The sequence below is a fragment of the Schistocerca americana genome, chromosome 2 (assembly GCF_021461395.2).
Source record: "Schistocerca americana isolate TAMUIC-IGC-003095 chromosome 2, iqSchAmer2.1, whole genome shotgun sequence".
Lineage (NCBI taxonomy): Eukaryota > Metazoa > Arthropoda > Insecta > Orthoptera > Acrididae > Schistocerca > Schistocerca americana.
The window spans coordinates 552,846,059-552,866,278 of NC_060120.1; the positions used below are offsets into that span (position 1 = coordinate 552,846,059).

Sequence of the window (20,220 nt, forward strand, 5' to 3'; positions counted from 1 at the left end):
GAGGTTGTACAGTGTTTCAGGGAGAGTGTAAGGGAACAAATGGCAGGAATGGGGGAAAGAAATACAGTAGAAGAAGCATGGGTATGTTTTAGGGATGAAGTAGTGAAGGCAGCAGAGGATCAAGTAGGTAAAAAGACGAGGGCTAGTAGAAATCCTTGGGTAACAGAAGAAATATTGAATTTAATTGATGAAAGGAGAAAATATAAAAATGCAGTAAATGAAGCAGGCAAAAAGGAATACAAACGTCTCAAAAATGAGATCGACAGGAAGTGCAAAATGGGTAAGTAGGGATGGCTAGAGGATAAATGTAAGGATGTAGAGGCTTATCTCACTAGGGGAAAGATAGATACTCCCTACAGGAAAATTAAAGATACCTTTGGAGAAAAGAGAACCACTTGTATGAATATCAAGAGCTCAGATGGAAACCCAGTTCTAAGCAAAGAAGAGAAAGCAGAAAGGTGGAAGGCGTATATAGTGGGTCTATACAAGGGCGATGTACTTGAGGACAATATTAAGGAAATGGAAGAGGATGTAGATGAAGATGAAATTGGAGATATGATACTGCATGAAGAGTTCGACAGAGCACTGAAAGACCTGAGTCGAAACAAGGCCCCGGGAGTAGACAACATTCCATTAGAACTACTGACGGCCTTGGGAGAGCCAGTCCTGACAAAACTCTACCATCTGGTGAGCAAGATATATGAGACAGGCGAAATACCCTCAGACTTCAAGAAGAATATAATAATCCCAATCCCAAAGAAAGCAGGTGTTGACAGATGTGAAAATTACTGAACTATCAGTTTAATAAGTCACAGTTGCAAAATACTGATGCGAATTCTTTACAGACGAATGTAAAAACTAGTAGAAGCCGACCTCGGGGAAGATCAGTTTGGATTCCGTAGAAATGTTGGAACACGTGAAGCAATACTGACCCTACGACTTATCTTAGAAGAAAGATTAAGGAAAGGCAAACCTATGTTTCTAGCATTTGTAGAATTAGAGAAAGCTTTTGACAATGTTGACTGGAATACTCTCTTTCAAATTCTGAAGGTGGCGGTGGTAAAATATAGGGAGCGAAAGGCTATTTACAATTTGTATAGAAACCAAATGGCAGTTATAAGAGTTGAGGGGCATGAAAGGGAAGCAGTGGTTGGGAAGGGAGGTTGTAACCTCTCCCCGATGTTATTCAATCTGTATATTGAGCAAGCAGTGAAGGAAACAAAGGAAAAATTCTGAGTAGGTATTAAAATCCATGGAGAAGAAATAAAATCTTTGAGGTTCACCGATGACATTGTAATTCTGTCAGAGACAGCAAAGGACTTGGAAGAGCAGTTGAACGGAATGGACAGTGTCTTGAAGGGAGGATATAAGATGAACATCAACAAAAACAAAACGAGGATAATGGAATGTAGGTGAATTTAAGTCGGGTGATGTTGAGGGTATTAGATTAGGAAATGAGACACTTAAAGTAGTAAAGGAGTTTTGCTATTTGGGGAGCAAAATAACAGATGATGGTCGAAGTAGAGAGGATATAAAATGTAGACTGGCAATGGGAAGGAAAGTGTTTCTGAAGAAGAGAAATTTGTTAACATCGAGTATTGATTTAAGTATTAGGAAGTCGTTTCTGAAAGTATTTGTATGGAGTGTAGCCATGTATGGAAGTGAAACATGGATGATAAATAGTTTGGACAAGAAGAGAATAGAAGCTTTCGAAATGTGGTGCTACAGAAGAATGCTGAAGGTTAGATGGGTAGATCAGTTGGTAGGACATTTTCTGAGGCATCAAGGGATCACCAATTTAGTATTGGAGGGCAGTGTGCAGGGTAAAAATCGTAGAGGGAGACCAAGAGATGAAAACACCAAGCAGATTCAGAAGGACGTAGGTTGCAGTAGGTACTGGGAGATGAAGAAGCTTGCACAGGATAGAGTAGCATGGAGAGCTGCATCAAACCAGTCTCAGGACTGAAGACCACAACAACAACAACAACAACAACAACATATGTGAAGAACTGACCTAGGACTGGAATATCCTGTTTATTGTAGCTAACCAACTTCCATGAAAGCTGTGTGAGGCAAGGAGAGCCCAAGTCCACATACATTTGTGCATTTATTAAAGTACTTCAGGTCCTGTGTCCACTCACATTTTTAGTGGTTTATGAAACACACACAAGTCAATAAACAATCTGTTGGGAGAAACAGTCATTGACTATGCTCAGTATGAAACAAATTGTTCATACCATAACTACAATACTAGAGGTAAAGATGATCTACGTGTTGAACTAAAAAATTTAACACTTGTACAGAAGGGAGTAAAGTATGCAGCTATAAAGACTTTTAATGCATTGCCTAATTATATTAAATGTAAAATAGAAAATGAAACGCTGTTCAAAGGTATGTTAAAAAAATACCTGCTCGACCATCCACTGTACTCGTTAGATGAATTCTTTTCCAGAAGTAATGCCCTCCCTTAATAATAGATGTATTTAGTCTCTTAGTTATTAGATGGATGATACAATATTATGTTAATGTTATAGTGTTAATGTTATAGTTATAATGTTATATTGAGAATTGCTATACTAGTTTAATGACAGCTTGTAATATCTATATCATTGAATTATATTACTATTCTGTAGCATTAATTGTATTTGTACAATTGTATTGACACGTTCCACATCCAGGCGAATCACTCGCATGTACGGATCTATGGAATACGCATACCAAATAAAATAAAAAATAAAATTGTAGAGATACAGTTTATGTCCATCGGTACTAGTGCATCCACCATGTTTGAGATGTTACACACTATGCAGTGTGGCCTTTCTTTCAACACTTATTTCAAACAGCCCAACACTTAGGGCATATAGCACATTTGCATTGGATGAAGCAGTACGAGCAAGATGGAAGGGGTGCATGTGGCCACTGCTGTGATGCAGCTGCTGTGGTCACAATCGATGCTGCCCCATGCAATGCTGAATTGAAGGCTGTACTGCTGCAAAGGCTTACCTGTCATCATGAACACTTGCAGCGTGCCTAACAGTGGTTGACTGAGTAACTTCCATACCTCCCCCCATGCAGGAATCTGATCGCCTGCGGTCCATGTCACTTCAAAGGACTGTGCTATATTGAGCACGTCCATAAGCACTGGAGCCTCACATTAAAGTGCTTTATTGCTGACTTCCCTGTCTGGGGCCACACAAATAATAACATCAAGTACCATGTGATCAGTATAGGATTCGTGATGGGTACTATTGACAAATTTACAATGATGGCTCAACACATGTAATTCTGCATCCCAGGCTCTGTAAGGCTGGTTTGGGCATTTTTGACAATGGTAAAATTCTGCACACCTCACAATGACATGCATCCTGCCACAGTAATAGGTTGAGTGAAGCTTGCACATTTCATCAAATGATAAGCTAGCTGCTTCTTGCAAAGGCACAAGTTGACACAACAACCAATAAATGCACAACAAAAGATAGAAAAGAAAGAGCTACATAGGTTTGCATCACCCATGCAAAAAACCTGGGAATGTTGTTTAACCATGTCTCGTAGGAGTCTCAATCTTCAGCTTATTCATTATATGCTGGAAATGATGACGGTTGCACTGACAGAAGAGTAACCTACTGTGAACACCCAGATCTTCAGTCCTGAGACTGGTTTGATGCAGCTCTCCATGCTACCCTATCCTGTGCAAGCTTCTTCATCTCCCAGTACTTACTGCAACCTACATCCTTCTGAATCTGCTTCGTGTATTCATCTCACATACATACATACATAAAAACGCTAGACACAGAAAAATACATGGTACAGAAAAAAAGCCCTGGTACCACAGTTCTCTAACTCGTTAAAGGATTTGTTCAAAAAGTAGCTAGTTTCCTTCCTTTTCTGTGTGCTTTTCAATGACTCAGAGCTTCTGCTATTCAGTGATTGGTTTCCTTTACACCTAAATTATTTGCAACGGCCAGAAAGATTTGCTAGTGAGCATGCTAATATTATTCTCAGTTATAGCAATGCAATCATAGATATAATAACTTCTACAAATATCTTCAGATCTTTCAATTTTGCATTTCAATAACTAAAGGAAAATTTCTTCCAAACAGGAATTGCTGCAGATACTGTTGAAATTAAACAAGTTCCTTGTACTGTAACATCAATGTCATTTTTTGATCCTCTTCTTGACAGTGATAATGGAATTGTAAGAGGTGATGGCTGGATTTCAAAGTGCATGATTTATTCTATAGATGGTTTCGAAATATATGATGAACTTGGAAAGGTAATATTTCAGTTTATTTGATTAGCTGTTAGCATGCTAGAATACTTCTAATTGCCAAAATTCATTTTTCTAGCAGCATATTTTGGCAGCCTGCATTTGAACACATTGATTGATTTTTCAAATAATGGAAACTTCAGGTGGGAATATCAACAGCATTAGGAAAAGCATACTCTGCTACCCACTTTAAAGATGACACATTGAGCTGCAGATAGGCACAATGAAAAGACTGCTACACATTTAGCTTTTGGCCAAGTTCTTCTTCAGAAAAGAAAACACACACACACACACACACACACACACACAAGCAAGCAAGCACACCTCAAGCACACATGACTGCCAACTTTGGCAGCTCATATCAGGATGCCAGTTCTGGTCCAAGCTGCTGGAGATGGCAGTCATGTTTGCTTGAGGTGTGGTTGGTTGTGTGAATGTGTGTATGTTTTCTTTTCTGAGGAAGGCTTTGACTGAAAGCTAAAGCTAAATGTGTAATAGTATTTTCATTGTGCCTGTCTGCAACTAACCTGTCATTTTTAGAATCAGTTTCTTTTTCAACAATTTATGCTGATTGGTCTGCAGTTTTTCCCATGACTTATACTATCTTTAGTAAAATTTGTAAACAGTGTCTTATTTTCATATACTATGAGGAATATGTTTATGATTGCCATATACTGTTCCTTATAGCATTACAGAATAAAAAAGATATGCAACATTCAATGTTAACTTATGCAAAAGATAAAAGATATGTATTACATTTGTAGGAAATAAAAAAAGTGTAAGCAAAATAACATGTTCACATGGAAATTTTGTCCTAGGTACTGATGCAGAGAGTTTGGTGATATGATTCAGCAGACAAAATAAGGCAACAAGTAAATGGCTTTTATGCAAATCTTGATTCTTCAAATTAAGTTAGACTAAATTCATTCAGAGACAGAAAGTAATTACTACTCAGAATCACAGAAATTATTCATTTCTTTATCACACATGTTACATGAAAATTAATATGATAGTAGAAAATACGGGATGGAATACAAACAGTTGTATAAGACAGGCAAATTCACCATAGATAACTATTGAGCAGTGGACAAACAAACAGTTGAAGGATGTTGTAGTTCAGCTTTTGAACTTTTGGTTCTCACAATGAGAAATATTAGTTATAAAGTTTGTTGCAGATAAAACTAACGCTCCTATCACTCATTTCGCCTGTTCCTTGGTGGTGGAAAAATGCTTGATAATGGCTGGCAGTAATGGTGTTTTGAATAAAATATTCTAACCTGGTCTGAACAATGTTTATTTTTGTGATCTAGAGAATGATTTTCCACATTGTAGCATTGTTAGCACATTATGTAACTAACTGTCCCTGAAATCATCCTATCTTCCACACAGTAAGTGATTTAATGGAATGATTTATTAAGTTAAGGTATTCTTGCAAAGTCTTTTCTCAGTATACATGTTTTGGTGTTCATTGCCTAAAAGCTTGGGAGGTTTGAAGCAAAGTGTCTGTATCTGAACTTCTGGAGAGCTCCATGCCTGCATCTGATTGCAGGAAGCATTACTCATATCAGGCTATAGGCTGCATTCAAGGCTATTCAGAAGACTTTAGCATGGGTGCATCTACTGTGTAGTGAATTATACTGATTATGTCACACTCTACAGTCATACTCTGCAAGCCTCTGTGAAATACATGGACCGGAGTACATCCCAATGTACCATGTATTAGGATTTCATTGCATCCTATTTGCAAATGATGTGCAGGAAGAGTGATGGCTTAAATGCCTCTGTGTCCTTTAATTAGTCTAATCTTATCTTTGCAGTCTCTAATGGAATAATACTTATGGCACTGTTGTATATTCCTAGATTCCTCACTTTTACTCATTCTTGAAACACTGTCAGTAAACTTTTGCGGGATATTTGACATCTGCCTTAGGGAATCTGCCAGTTCTGGTTACTTAGCATTTCTGTGACATTCTTCTATGATTCAAACAAACCTGTAGCTGTTTGTACTGTCCTTCTTTGTATACTTTTAATGTTCCCTGATACCTGTAGTTGGTATGGGGCCCCCATACATGAACATTACTCTAGAATGTGTTGCACAAGTGTTTTGTAAGCAACCTAATTGTCTGTGCATCATGAACAGAGAGAGCATTTGTTATTGGGTATACAGTTATTTTCTTGCTTTGAGCTTCACCGAACGAAATGTTGTCAATTAGGGTGTCACTGTCTTTACCCACCCATGTTGAACATTTAATTACTGAGATAAAATTGCAGGATCCAAATAAAGTTTCCAGTTCAGTTTTTCTATCAGCATCCTTTATGTGATCTATATTGAAGTCACTGATGTCTGATAGATAGCATATTAAAGAATCCAGATTCCTCATAAACAGTTTAAAATTCACCAGTGGTGATTTGTATGGTGTTGGGGGAACAAAGTGCTAATCCTCAAGAGCATAGTTTTGGATTATTGGGTGTTATATGTTTAGATAAATCTGTAAATTTTAAATCACAACTGCTTTTTCTACAGATGGTTCTATTTTTTCTTCGGTTATGCAATATGTTATCTGCATTATAAATTGTTGGAAACTCCCAGAAATTATTTTACTTGTAACATTGTTCCTACTCTTGTGAGTTAATATTGTCTTCTCCTACAAGTACTTGCAAAACTTTTGAGAGCAAATATATGACTTTTACTCTCATACATCAAAGAAGAATATACCAAAGTCACTAAACACAGAAAAGAAAAATAAACTCTTACTGTAATAACCCAAAAATCTTCATAATGTAACAAGCCAGTGTTTACCTCAATTTGGTCACCACACAAAGGTTTCTCAGTTTTTGCATTAGGTTTCCTTTGTATTACAAAAGTGAATACTAGAAAACTAAAGCTTCAAACATAAATAAATTACAATTCAATATATATAACACACTCATGAAGAAACAGCGATTTCAGTCACACTTTGTCATAACACTAATGAAGTAACCCGAGGTTATCAGTCTCTTCATTATTCGCTTTACATTTTTAGTTTAAATGGAATGTGCAATGGGGAAGACATCCATCAGGCAATAGTATGCAGACCTTTACTACTCTACCATCCCTCAAAAGATGCAAAATAGCCTACATTGCCCTTGGTCTGTCACTGTGAAAAGACGTCTGTACTCTTCACCAACACCAGCCATGTAAATAAACAATTCTCCACCTGAAGATGATGGTGTGAACCACTGAAATACATTGTGGCAGAATAAACAAGTGACTGATGCAGAAACTGCTTTATTTGTATGATTTAGTGTAAAAAGTTAATTATTTCCGCTTAAAACAAGAACCCAGTATTCACTTAACTGCAATCTCTGTTAATTAAATAGTGTCTATTTGATAGTTTAATCACAGAATACTATAGTTTCACTTTTTATAAAGTGCATAATTTTACGTTTATGAACATTTTAAAGAAAGATACCAATCTCTGCAAAACTTTGAACTCTTTTCTATATCTCACTGAATAATTGTGCAGCTTTTTTAGCCAGGACATCATTATAGAAACTACATCACCACAAAAAATCCTGAATGCAGTATCTTTTCAAAGATTCTACAATAGATGGAGTTCAGTGATATTGTATCACCTCTCCTATTCTTCTTGTGGCCAGGTGACCTGTACTTCCTTCTAAGCACTGGCAAAGTTTATTGTTCAAGGGAACTGTGATGGATTATTGTTACATTCTTGGATGCTGTATCTCTCTTCAGATTAAGAAAAGTTATTGAGTAGCACCTAGTTTGCCTTTCATAGTATCTACCAGAGTAAATTTATTTTGGACACTGATTTGTCTGGTGCATGTATTCAAATTCTGAAGTACTCACTGAAGTGCATATCATCAGTCATTGAGCACTGAGAAATGCACAAGAAGTAAAGAAAGCACAATGAAAGATGAATGGCAGTTGGAGCAGTTCTGAAGTGTGATCTCTGCTTCATTATTAGATGACTCAGATTTTCCATATTGAAGAGGTCCTCATGAGCTTGATGCCATGGGCACTTGATGATACCTCTCCACAACCTATTGTAGGCAGTAAAATCCCCATGGAGAAAGAATGGATGGGGAGTGTTAGAGTACCTCTTGATCAAATTGTTCATGAGAGAGCAAGCAGTTGTCTACTGACCCACTTACACTTTTACATCTGCAATTTCTAGATTGGCAGGGAGAAGCAGAGGTGAAGAGTGGCATACATAATGTACAATGATATCTGATCCTCCTTTAGCTCTCCCTGCTGAGGTTATCCTTCCTTCAAAGGTTGTTATCCTGTAGGAGAGGAGCACTGTATAATTTAAAAAGTGTTTCTTGTAAACATGAGCTAAAGAGTGTGCCTGTCCTAGAAGTCTGAATTCCTTCCAGTGTATGCTTAATCCCTTAATGTTCCACTGTAAAATTGTAACTGTCTTATATGTGATGTTTTGTTTTACCTTTCCCCCTGTCTTCCCATCAAGTTAGTCATACTTCAGTGGCAGAGAGATCACTTGAGGAACTAGCTGGTTTCCTCTGGCAGACTGCAACATCCATGTTATCTGTGTTTGAGCCATCAACTGATTTGGATTTGGAATCAGTGTAGAGAAATTTGAGAACTCTGAAATAATTAAATTAATCTGTTTCTATCATCTTTTTTTCTGCTTTTGTGGAGACTGTGGTGATTGGGGACACACTGTTACATTGTTCTTGGTCTGCCAGAGAGGCCAACCTGTTGTATCAGGGTATATTTTCTTCTAACATTTACTGATGGTATGGAGGAGACAACTGATTTAACTGATGTCCACAGCTGTACATACACATGATAGTGTATGTGTTCATGCTGGTTTTAGCTGCCAAAATAGGTATGTGTAGGAATTCTTTATCAGTGTGGCAATTGACACACATAATGAGAGTAATTTAAACAGTTTGTGAGACATGTATATCTTTTTCATTTCAGTATAAGGTATTTAGCTCATACATATTACTTTATAGATTTTATTTCCCTCTTAAAAAGTTGGACAGTTTTGATTTCAAACTACATGTTTTACCTAGCAATTCATTCAAAATAATGGGGATTAACACCTTAGTCTGTCTTTGTATGCCTCTTGGCTACATTTTCCACAAGTTTTGTGCCCACCCACAAGGCTAATATTTGGAACAGTACATTTGGTTGGAGTTGCATGGTCTCACCTTAAAGTCAAAAAAATCTACCACTACATGTCCAAACAGTGGTGGAGAATTTAAGTCAATGTGTATGTGGCAGTCTCATTGAGCTCTGGATTAAGTTATTTCATAATATTCATTCACATCTCTTTTGTCTACCCCCTTTCGACTCCTCTTTGAGCTCTTTTTAAGTCAATAAACCCTTCAACAGATAACATCATGATAGCTGTGTTTTCTCTTACTTTTGAGATTTCTCCAAACACCCAGGCATTAGGGATCAGTTCACCTTACTGGTAATTAACCATTTCTCATGATTCATTGTAAACTGTTGCTTGCATAAAGTATCATTACATTTTAAATAATTCATCCTCTCTTTTAATAAAAAAAAGACATTTCAAAGAAAATTACGAGTCCTTTTACTATCTGGTAGTCTCTTCTGAGCTAATGCTCTCACTGGACTACCTGAAGTCAACTTCATTGAGTATGCAGTTTTGCTCCTGGGCAATACAGCAATCCTGTAAATGCTAAAATTCTTGAACTGACAATTATTATCTTCCCACAAGCAGCTAAGAAAATACAAGTCAATAAGTGAGCACCTCAGAAAAGTGAGTAAACTTCAAAACAACTGCAGTGCAGCAGGTTCTCCAGAAATTTCTTTCTTTCACCTTTATGACTTCAACAGGCATCAATTCCATTGACATATACCTGACATGCAAGTTGAAGGTTTTTATAAACGTCTGTATCGTTCCCATAATCCAGACAGATGGAGCAAGTTTTCTATCTCCTATGACACACAATATTTCACCATCACACCAAATGGTAGTTAATGAAGCATGCTCAGAGTTCACATTATTGGAAGACTTGTGGCACTGACAGCCCTCCAGCTTGGAAGCTCTGGTTTTGTGAAACCTTAACATAGTGAGTGCTCTCTGTAGTTTTAGAGGAACTGATCATTTGGTATGACTCAGGAACCATGTGGAGCTTATCAGATAACACATCAAAAAAGGAAAATGTGTTTCCGAGAATAACATCCATTGAGTTCCATGCATTTGGCTCAAGCAGATTTTTTTTTTTTTTCATTTTTTCCAGGAAGAGAATTGTTTCCAACTCTGCAATAAGCTCATTTACAGTAGACATGCTCCTCACATACCATAAATATCTTTCCTCAGATACACCGAGGTGACAAAAGTCATGGGATAGTGAAATGCGTATATTCAGATGGTAGTAGTGTTATGTACACAAGATGTAAAAGGTTAGTGCATTGGTGGAGATGTCATTTGTACTCAGGTGATTTGTGGGAAAAGGATCCTGATGTGGTCACAGCCACATGATGGGCATTGACAGTCTTTGGACATGCAGTGATAGTTGGAGATAGACATATGGGACATTCCATTTCACAAATCATTAGGAAATTCAATATTCTGAGGTCCACAGTGTCAAGAGTGTGCTGATAATACCAAATTTCAGGTATTACCATGACCACACAGTGACCTCTTAACATCCAAAAGCAGCAGCATTTCAGTAGAGTTGTCAATGCTAACAGACAAGCAACACTGCATTAAGTAACCACAGAAATCAATATGGGCAAAATGACAAATGTATCTATTAGAAAGTATGGCAAAATTTGTCATTAATGAACTATGGCAGCAGATGAGTGATGTGAGTACCTTTGCTAACAGCACAACCTGCCTGCAGCACCTCTCCTGGGCTTGTGGCCATATTGGTTGGACCCTAGATAACAGATGATGTGGCCAGATGAGTCCCAATTTCAGTTGGTAAGAGCTAATGGTAGGGTCCAAGTGTGGTGTGGCACATACCCAATGAAGCCATGGACTCAGTTTGTCAACAAGACACTGTGCAAGCTGGTGATGACTCCATAATGGTATGGTCTATGTTTACATGGAATGGACTAGGTCATCTGGTTCAAATGAACCAGTCCTTGAGTGGAAATGGTTATTTCAGTTACTTGAAGACTGTCTGTAGCCTTTCTTGGACATCATGTTCCCAAATAATGATGGAATTTTTGTACATGACAATTCACCATGTCACCAGGCCACAATTGTTGGCAATTAGTTTGAAGAACATTCTGGACAATTTTAACGAATGATTTGGCGACCCACATCACCCAGTCTGAATCCCATTGAACATTTATGGGACATAATTCTGCGCTGGTGATTCTTTTCACAATTGTGGACGCCTATAGAGGCAGCATGGCTCAATATTTCTACAAGGAACTTCCAATGACTTGTTGAGTCCATGCCATATTGAGTTGCTCTGCTATGCTGGGCAAGAGGACATCCAACACAATATTAGGAAATATCCCATGACTTTCATCACCTCAGTGTATAATTCATATGTTGTATTCACCATAGTGAACCACCTACTCACAAATTAACCACCGGAATAACAAAGAGGCATGAAATGGAATTCAAAGTAGTACTCCATCCACACCCTTGCCTCAGTTTGGTTCCCCTGTGGTAATTCCCATTTCTTAACCTCTTAAATTAGCTCTGAGAGAAGGTATTTTTGCCATATGAGGAGCATGTCTACTGTAAATGAGTATTATGCAAAAAAAATTCTGTTTCAACTTTTTATGAAATGAAAAAGAGAGTAGCTGTTTAACCCTTTTAGAAATAGTCATTGTTCATTACGCCCGACAGAAAATACAAGACTTTTGCTGTTTTGGTGAATTTTCACCTTCATAAGATTACTGAATTCCTTGGTAAACTGTAATAGTAGGTCAGTATCTCTTTTCTAGTTACATAATGATACCAGAAACTTCTCCTTTACCAAAAATAATTTTTTGGTTTTGATCTGGTGTCAATAAAGTGTGGCACCCTATCATGAACAAAGCAGCTTCTTCACATGCAAAACTAAATCCACTGTACTGTGTACCTATTTATAAATGGCAGCTATCTAAAGACTCACAAAATAAAAATCATTTACAGATGAACTGCAGTTTACACAACCACAATACAAAGCTAAATGGACCACTTGTAGACTCTGCACCATTTTTAAATTTTCAGGTTATTTGACTTTAATCATCATGTTGTGAGATTTACAAAATTTTAGCCAATGTTAAAAATGGCCTTAATCATAAGATGTATTTGAAATGAAATGAAGTTCCATGCTTCTTTACAGAGCGTAGGGGAACGATGCGGGACACCCGCACCGCCTTACTATACTGATCACTTTATTACTAACATTTAGGGAGCTTCTCTGTAATGAGGAACAAATACCTTTGAAATTCTGTCTTAAAACAGAGGGAAACTGAAAATAAGCAAAAAATTAAAATAAAATAGAAAAATGCCTTATTAGCTGCTCCTTTTACAAAACGATTTAGACACAGCAAATTCGTATCAACTGCATGACACATAGCAATGTGCATTGTAAATGGACCTATGTTCTCATGGCATGTAGACAACTACTGTTCTTTGATAAATACTGCTGTAGTCGTGTAAATATTAGGCTGGAAATAATTGATAAACAGCAGTTATATATCTAAGAAAACAGCAACTTTTTTCAAAGTAATGGCTTTCCTGCTAACTTTACTATGTTGAACTTAGACTACATAAGCACAGGTACAATAAGCCTAGCACTTATGGTAATTACAACAGCAAGAGGGATACATATGACTCAGAAGTGTGTTACATCATAGCTGGAGAACAGTGAAAATTAAGTTGCTAAATATCTATATTTCAATCACATTTGATAAATGACTTTGGACATCAAAAAAAGCTTATGCATACTTCACCAAACGATTGAGTGTTATCTTGCTGACATAGAGCATATGCAGTTGCAATAGGAGTTGCACCAGCAACATGGATTTCGACAAGATCACAGAACCACAACAGCTCACACAAAACTTTGGCACAGAGGCTAAAGTTATATACATGAAGCAAAGAATGCATATTTATTTGTTTAGTCCATTGATCATATGTAGTGTAATGTAGGATGCAATATTGGACTTGACTGTAGCCTTCACAAAGACCGAAGATAAGATTGTACGTAAGCCTACATATCATAAATTACAAAAGTAACAACTTACATAAATTGAAGTTCATGTATTCACTTACTGAACAGAAGTAGTGGTACTACAGATAGTCTGTAACTGATCTCTCAAAAGCAGAACTATTCAGTATTCATTTTATATCATTTGGCAAGTTGCTTAATTGTTTTATTCCCATACAGAAGGTACCTTTCATATAACGACGGTATTATGAAAAGGACTGACTTCTACTCACTACGTAGAGGAGATGTTGAGCTGCAGACAGGCACAACAAAAAAACAGCTATAAGTTTGTACTTTCATCCAAAAGGTCTTCTTCTAAAGTAGAAAAACACACACACACACACACACACACACACACACACACACACACACACCTTGACCACTGTCTCTGGCACTAAGGCTGGTCTCTGTACAACAAATGTGCCTGATGTGAGAATCAGTCTGTGGGTGTGGGGGTGAGGAGGAGGCTGGGTTGGGGAGGGAAAGGAATAGCAGAGGAGGTTTGGGGAAGGTGTAATGCTGCTTGTGGGAGCATGCAGGGACATGGTGAGGATGTGGTAGAGCTACTACGTGCAGCGGGAAGGTTTGGAAGGGGTGGAAGGGAGGGAGGAGGAGGGGGAAACAGAAAAAGAGAGAAGTAGAGGAGAGGAAAAAGACTAGTGTGTGTTTGGTGAAATAGAAGCCTTTGTAGTGCTTAAGTAGCAGCTTGCTCTGCCTTTGATCAGATAGCTGATGCCTGTGACCATACTGGAGTAGGTGGTGTTGGCAGGATGTAAGGGACAGGTCTTGCATCTAGGTTCACTGCAGTGGTATGAGCCATGAGGCTAGGGATTGGGACCAGGAATGGACAAGGACATTGCATAGGTTTAGTGCATGATGGGATACCACTGTGGGAGGGGTTGGAAGGGTAGTGCATAGGACATTCCTCGTTTCAGGGCACAGGAAGAAGTAGTCAAAATCCTGGTGGAGAATATGATTCAGTTGCTCCAGTCATGGGTGGTACTGAGTCACAAGGGATGGTCCTTTTTGGCGACATGGTGGGAATTTGGGAGACAGTATGTGACCGGAGAAACAAAGCATGGGGGACATGTTTCTGTACAAGGTTGAGAGGGTAATTTTGGTCTGTGAAGATCTCAATGAAACCCTTGGTGTATTTAGAGAGTGAATGCTTGTCACTGCAGATGCTATTGCCGTGGCTGAATAGGCTGTATGGAAGGGATTTCTTGATATGGAGTAGGTGGAAGCTATTGAAGAGTAGGTGCTGCTGATGTCTGGTAGGTTTGATACAGTTGGGGGTACAGATGTAGCCATCTTTGAGGTGGAGGTTAACATCAAGGAAGGTGGATTGCTTGGTTGAGTAGGACCAGGTGAACTGAATGGGGGACAAGGTGTTGAGGTTCTGGAGGAATGTGGATAAGATGTCCTAACCTCATCCTCAGTCCAGACCATAAAGACATCATCAGTGAGTCTGAAACAGGTGAGGGTTTTGGGATTCTGGGTGGTTTTGAAGGATTCCTCTAGATGGCCAGTGAGTAGGTTTCCATAAGATGGTTCCATGCAGGTGCCCATTGCTGTACCATGAATTTGTTTGTAGATGATGCCTTCAGAGGTGACTGCGTGTGAAATGTGGGTGAGGAAGGTGAACAAGGAGGTTATAGGTTTGGAGTCAGTTGGGCGTTGGGAAAGATAGTGTTCAATAGTGGCAAGTTCGGCATTATGGATGTTAGTGTAAAGGGTGGTAGCATCAGTAGTGATGAGCAGGGCACCATGTGGTAAAGGAACAGGAACCATGGAGAGTCAGTAGAGGAAATAGATGGTGTCTTTCATACAGGGAGGTACATTATGAGTGATAGGCTGAAGGTGTTGGTCCCTGAGAGTAGAGATTCTCTCAGTGGGGCACAGTAACTGACCACAGTTGGGTGCCCAGGGTGGTTGGGTTTATGGATTAAAGCAAGCACGTTGAAGGTAGAGTGCGAGAAGTGGTAGGTGTGAGGAGAGCAATAGACTCAGGGGAGAGGTTCTGGGATGGACCTAAGGACTTGAGGAAAGACTAGAGATCCTGCTGGATTTCTGGAATGGAATCACTGTGACAGGGTTTGAATATGGACAAATCTGACTGCTCGTGGTCCAGGTGATCCCTACAGTTAAGAACCATGGTGGTGGAATCTTTGTTGGCAGATAGCATTATAAGGTTAAGATCAGATTTTAGGTAGTGGATTTCAGTTCTTTCTGAGTGTGTAAGATTATTTTTCATGTTGAGGGATGTGAGAAATGATCAGAGGCAAAGTTTGAGGTTAAGAAATTCTGGAACGTTAACATGAGGTGATTTGGGGGCTGTAGGGGTGAATCACAGTTGGATGGCAGAATGAACTGAGTCAGGCAGGGTTCAACAGTGGCTTTGGGTTGAGTCTGAAGCCTTAGTCCCACAGAAGTATCAGTCGTTTCTAAAGGCCTTACCTTTTGTCCCACTCTCAAATCCAGTCGTTATGGACTCATAATGACCTTCTCTCCTTCTCACAGTCCCTACACTGGAAACACATTTTCACCTACCAGTCCTACCAATCAGACCTGATATGGATCCTTGTAGTACACCTTGGGAAATTGTTTTCTAGTTTGAGGAGTAATTTCTTGAATTTGAAGTTACAGTTACTCTTTGTTTCCTGTCTGTTAAGTAAGAACTGAACTATTGTAAAGCAGTGTCCCAGAATCCATAATCTTTAATTTATGGAGAAATAGGAAGTGGTTCACTGAAGTGAAGGCTTTTGTCAGAAAACAGAATATTCCTGTGACCTTTATACCCTCATTTAATGTGGAGCTTATTTTTGGAGTAAAACTCATTGACGGCATTTGCAGTGCTTTTTACCTTTGAAGTCCAAACAGGTTTTTAAAAATTATGTCATTTGCAGTCAGAAGTTGTTGAATTTGTTTTGCTGCAATCTTTTCGACACTTTAAAGAAGACTGACAGAAGAGAGAGAGGGTGGGAATTCCCCATATATTCTGTCAATTCCTTTTTGAATAATGGTTTTATGTCAGCATATTTCAATATGGTTTGAAAACATCCCTGCACAAAAGAATGGTTTATAATATCTGACAGTGCTTGTGGAATGTTATTGTACACAGTCCTGATTACAGAAATGAGTCTTTCATCAAACCCAGACAACATGTTTTTTAAAGACAGTATTTCATTTTCCAACTCTCTCTGGGTGATTTTTTCAAACTCTTTGAAAGATGTGTTGCAGTTGTTTTCCAAGCTTATATTTGCTGTAGGTTGCCATATCTAAATCTGATCTTGCTACATTTAAGAAAAATTCACTGAAGAAATTTGCCATATGAGCAAGGTTTATTATAATATAATTTTTAAATTTGATTTTCAAGTTCTCTTGATTTTTGACTTTGGCTCCTGATTCTGACTGAACACCTGACAAGAATGCCTTCGTCTTATTTCTGTGTCTGAGAATAAATGTATTATTTGCCATTTTTTTAGGTGTAGCTACAATTTTTCTGAATACAGCTTTATAGCATTTAACATATATGACAAAATCAGGATTCACTGTACAAAAACCATCACACACCAATGCCCATACATGGTGCCAGGTGGACACCAGAACTTTCCTACAAAATCAGCCTCTCAGTTTCAAAGGCAACAGATCAGTCTTTACTGGGCAATAATAAATTAAAGTGGTTTACATTTCCCTCACTGAAAATCCTATGTTTTTTGCCTATCCTCCTTTAATAGCGATGGGAATTATTAAAGCTTTATGGTAATTGAACCTTGTACATACTGTTTCATGGACCACTTACAGTTCTCTTTGTCAGTCAAAATTTGACACAAGGCTATCTGACTGATTGGTGTTACTCTTGTTGCAAGGTTTACCATGACAGTAACATTATATTATTTAATGACCCTGACTAGAGCAGCTCTCTGTTTATATTTACTGAGAAAAACTATGTTGAAATCACCATAAAATTAAGCATCACATGTAATTATTTAGGAACCATTAAATTTTTCCCTGAAATATCCCAAAATTTCCTGGCAGAGAACAGTCCACAATGTCTGTTATCAAATTTAATCTCAAAGTCTTTCTTACTAATTTGGAGGGTAATATTAGCTATTCTTGATGAATATGGCTGCTGTTCTGTAGTGATCACTAGGTCTACAATAGTAGTCAACCTAAGAGACATTTTGATGGGAGACAGAAACACACATTACAGAAATATCATTTAACTAATGCATTATTAGTGTATTTAAATCTTATACTTTGTTGTATAGGGACTTAACAATTTGGTGAATGATCTTCATTACAGAATTTGAGAGAATATCTAGAGTACCCCTTACTATCAGTTTAAGTGCTGTTCTCTTAGAACTATTGTTTCTATTAGACAGAAGTACTTGTGGATACACAATTTTTGTTGCAAAGATGTTTGGTGCTTGCACATCAGTTCTAGGTGCTGTGTTGCTGGTTTTCCTGTTGTCAAACAATGTCCTGTCTCTATTTATCTTGTAGACTTCCTCTTTCTTCTTCTTTCTACTAAATTTTGCAGTTTGTGTGTGTTTCTTCTGTATATTCAATCTGTCATTGTTTTCAGACCAAATCTGGTAGGTTTGTTTCTGGTTCTGTTTTTGCAGAATATTTCACTTGTGTTGCATACGTGTTTGGTGTTTGCATGTCAGCTGTTGATGCTATGTTGCTGTTTTTTTCTGTCTGTTTATTTTCCTGGCTTCTTGTTTGTCCTGCTTTCCATTAAATTCTGCAGTTTGCGGGTGTTTCTTCTGAATCTGCAATTTGTCATTGTTTTCAGACCAAGTCTGCTACAGCTGATTCAAGTGCTGTTTTTGCGTAGTATTTCTTCTGTAGCCTGGTTTTTACATTACTGATAAGTTCCCTCTTGCTACACTGATTCAAGTAGTAGTAGTAGTATTAGTAGTAGTAGTAGCAGTAGCAATAGCAGTAGTGGTAGTAGCACTTTTTGTTGTTTTATTCATCCATAGTCTGCTGCTCATGGTCTCACGGTAGCGTTATCGCTTCCCAATCATGGGGTCCCGGGTTCGATTCTCAGTGGGGTCAGGAGGTTTTCACCTGCCCCGCAATGACTGGGTGTTGTTGTGTTGCCTTCATCATCATCATTCATCCCCATTATGGTCAGAGGAAGGCAACGACAAACCACCTCAATTAGGACCTTGCCTATTATGGCGGCGCAGGTCTCCCGCATCGTTCCCCTATGCTCTGTCAATAAGCATGGAACTTCATTTCCTTTTCATTCATCCACAGATTGCTCTTACCAGGATATTGAACATGTTAACAGTTTAAGCACAAAGAAAATAACATGATTCATATAACAGGCTTTTACATTGTTACTGTTCTAGCTTGCCAGGGATGGAAAAAGTAGTCAGCTGTGACCTTAAAGTAGGAACCATCCCAGCATTTACCTGAAATAATTTGAAAACTGTTGTAATTAGTTATAAGTATAACCTGGCAATTAGTTATAAGTATAACCTGGCCATTAGACCAAACACAACTTTTTTCCATGAAACCATTAACAACATGAACACAGTATTTAAGTAATATTCACACAAACCAATTACATACACAAAGAGCTGTAGCAGCACACATAAAGAACTGAGGCAAAGTGTAGCTCAACTAGCCATAAATGGACTGGGGCCCATGACAGGCTCTGAGAGTGATTCTCTCTCTCTCTCTCTCTCTCCCTCTCTCTCTCTCTCTCCCTCTCTCCCTCTCTCTCTCTCTCTCTCTCTCTCTCACACACACACACACACACACACACACACACACACACACACACACACACAAAAGTCTGAGGTGCCCTCTGCAGACGACATAGCACTGCCACATGCACAGCCTTTTGAAAGTATATGCACATGTCACTAAATTCCTTGGATTGTTGAGATATCCATACTGTCCTTCTCATCCACTGGGCTCTGGCTACGGTGGCATACTGCAATGGGAGCATATGGTCTGAAGTGTTCAGGTGCAGACTCATTTTGCACCTGCCTTCCCATGTCAAACCATATGGCAACACTGCCAACATTGTGATTGTTTTCATGTCAACCTCGGACATCGGCTCTGGTGATAGCACTTGTGGTGCTGATGATACTGGTACCAGCAGTTGCTCAGGAACAGGTGACAGAATCCCTGACAGTGGTGTCAGAAGGAGTAAAGGAACTGCTGGTTCGGCCTCCGAGGATGGATGCTCGTGCCTGTGCGGGAGTGGAGTGGAGAACCGGCAGCCAGCAGCAGGTGATGTGACAACAGAAGTGGACAGGCTTGGAGGTGATGGTATGACAGGCAGGGGTGGGAGTGGGCAGGCGGTGGGGGTGGGCGCAGCCATCCATGCGAAGGCAAAGCTGATCAAGGTGCCTCAAGCAGAGGCTGTCCTCCATGCGTACATCACAGAGTCGCCACCTCTGGCATCTGCTGGTGACAGCTGGAATCCTTTTACGGCATTGTCCAAAACTGTGCACCCAGACAGCCACACCCAGCCAAAAGAGGCACAGTGCAGCTGGACAGGTTGATGCCTGAATGGAGGACACATAGGGTATAGCACTGTCCTCAGCTGGCATCCATGGAGTAGCTCTGCCAGGCTCAAAATGGCATGAAACAGTGTGAGGAGAGAAATCGGTCTAAGGCAATGTTGGATGAAGAGTTGGCAACATCTGAATGTTGAACATTTGTGCAAGGTGTCCACCTTACCATTAGATTGTGGATGGAATGGCAGGACGAGGATGTGATGGATACCACAGGAATTGCAAAATGCTGCAAACTCTTGC

At 39.0% G+C, this 20,220-nt stretch overlaps 1 protein-coding gene across 3 annotated transcripts in view; it reads left to right on the forward strand.

Moving 5' to 3' along the window:
• The window catches only part of LOC124594866 (cilia- and flagella-associated protein 300-like), a 152,561-nt gene that overhangs the window by 61,090 nt on the left and 71,251 nt on the right, over positions 1–20,220 (forward strand). For all 3 annotated transcript variants that reach the window (XM_047133334.1, XM_047133336.1, XM_047133335.1), the window contains one exon: positions 4,101–4,273. In XM_047133334.1, the coding sequence (XP_046989290.1) occupies positions 4,101–4,273 (173 nt within the window). The remainder of the gene's footprint in view (positions 1–4,100; positions 4,274–20,220) is intronic.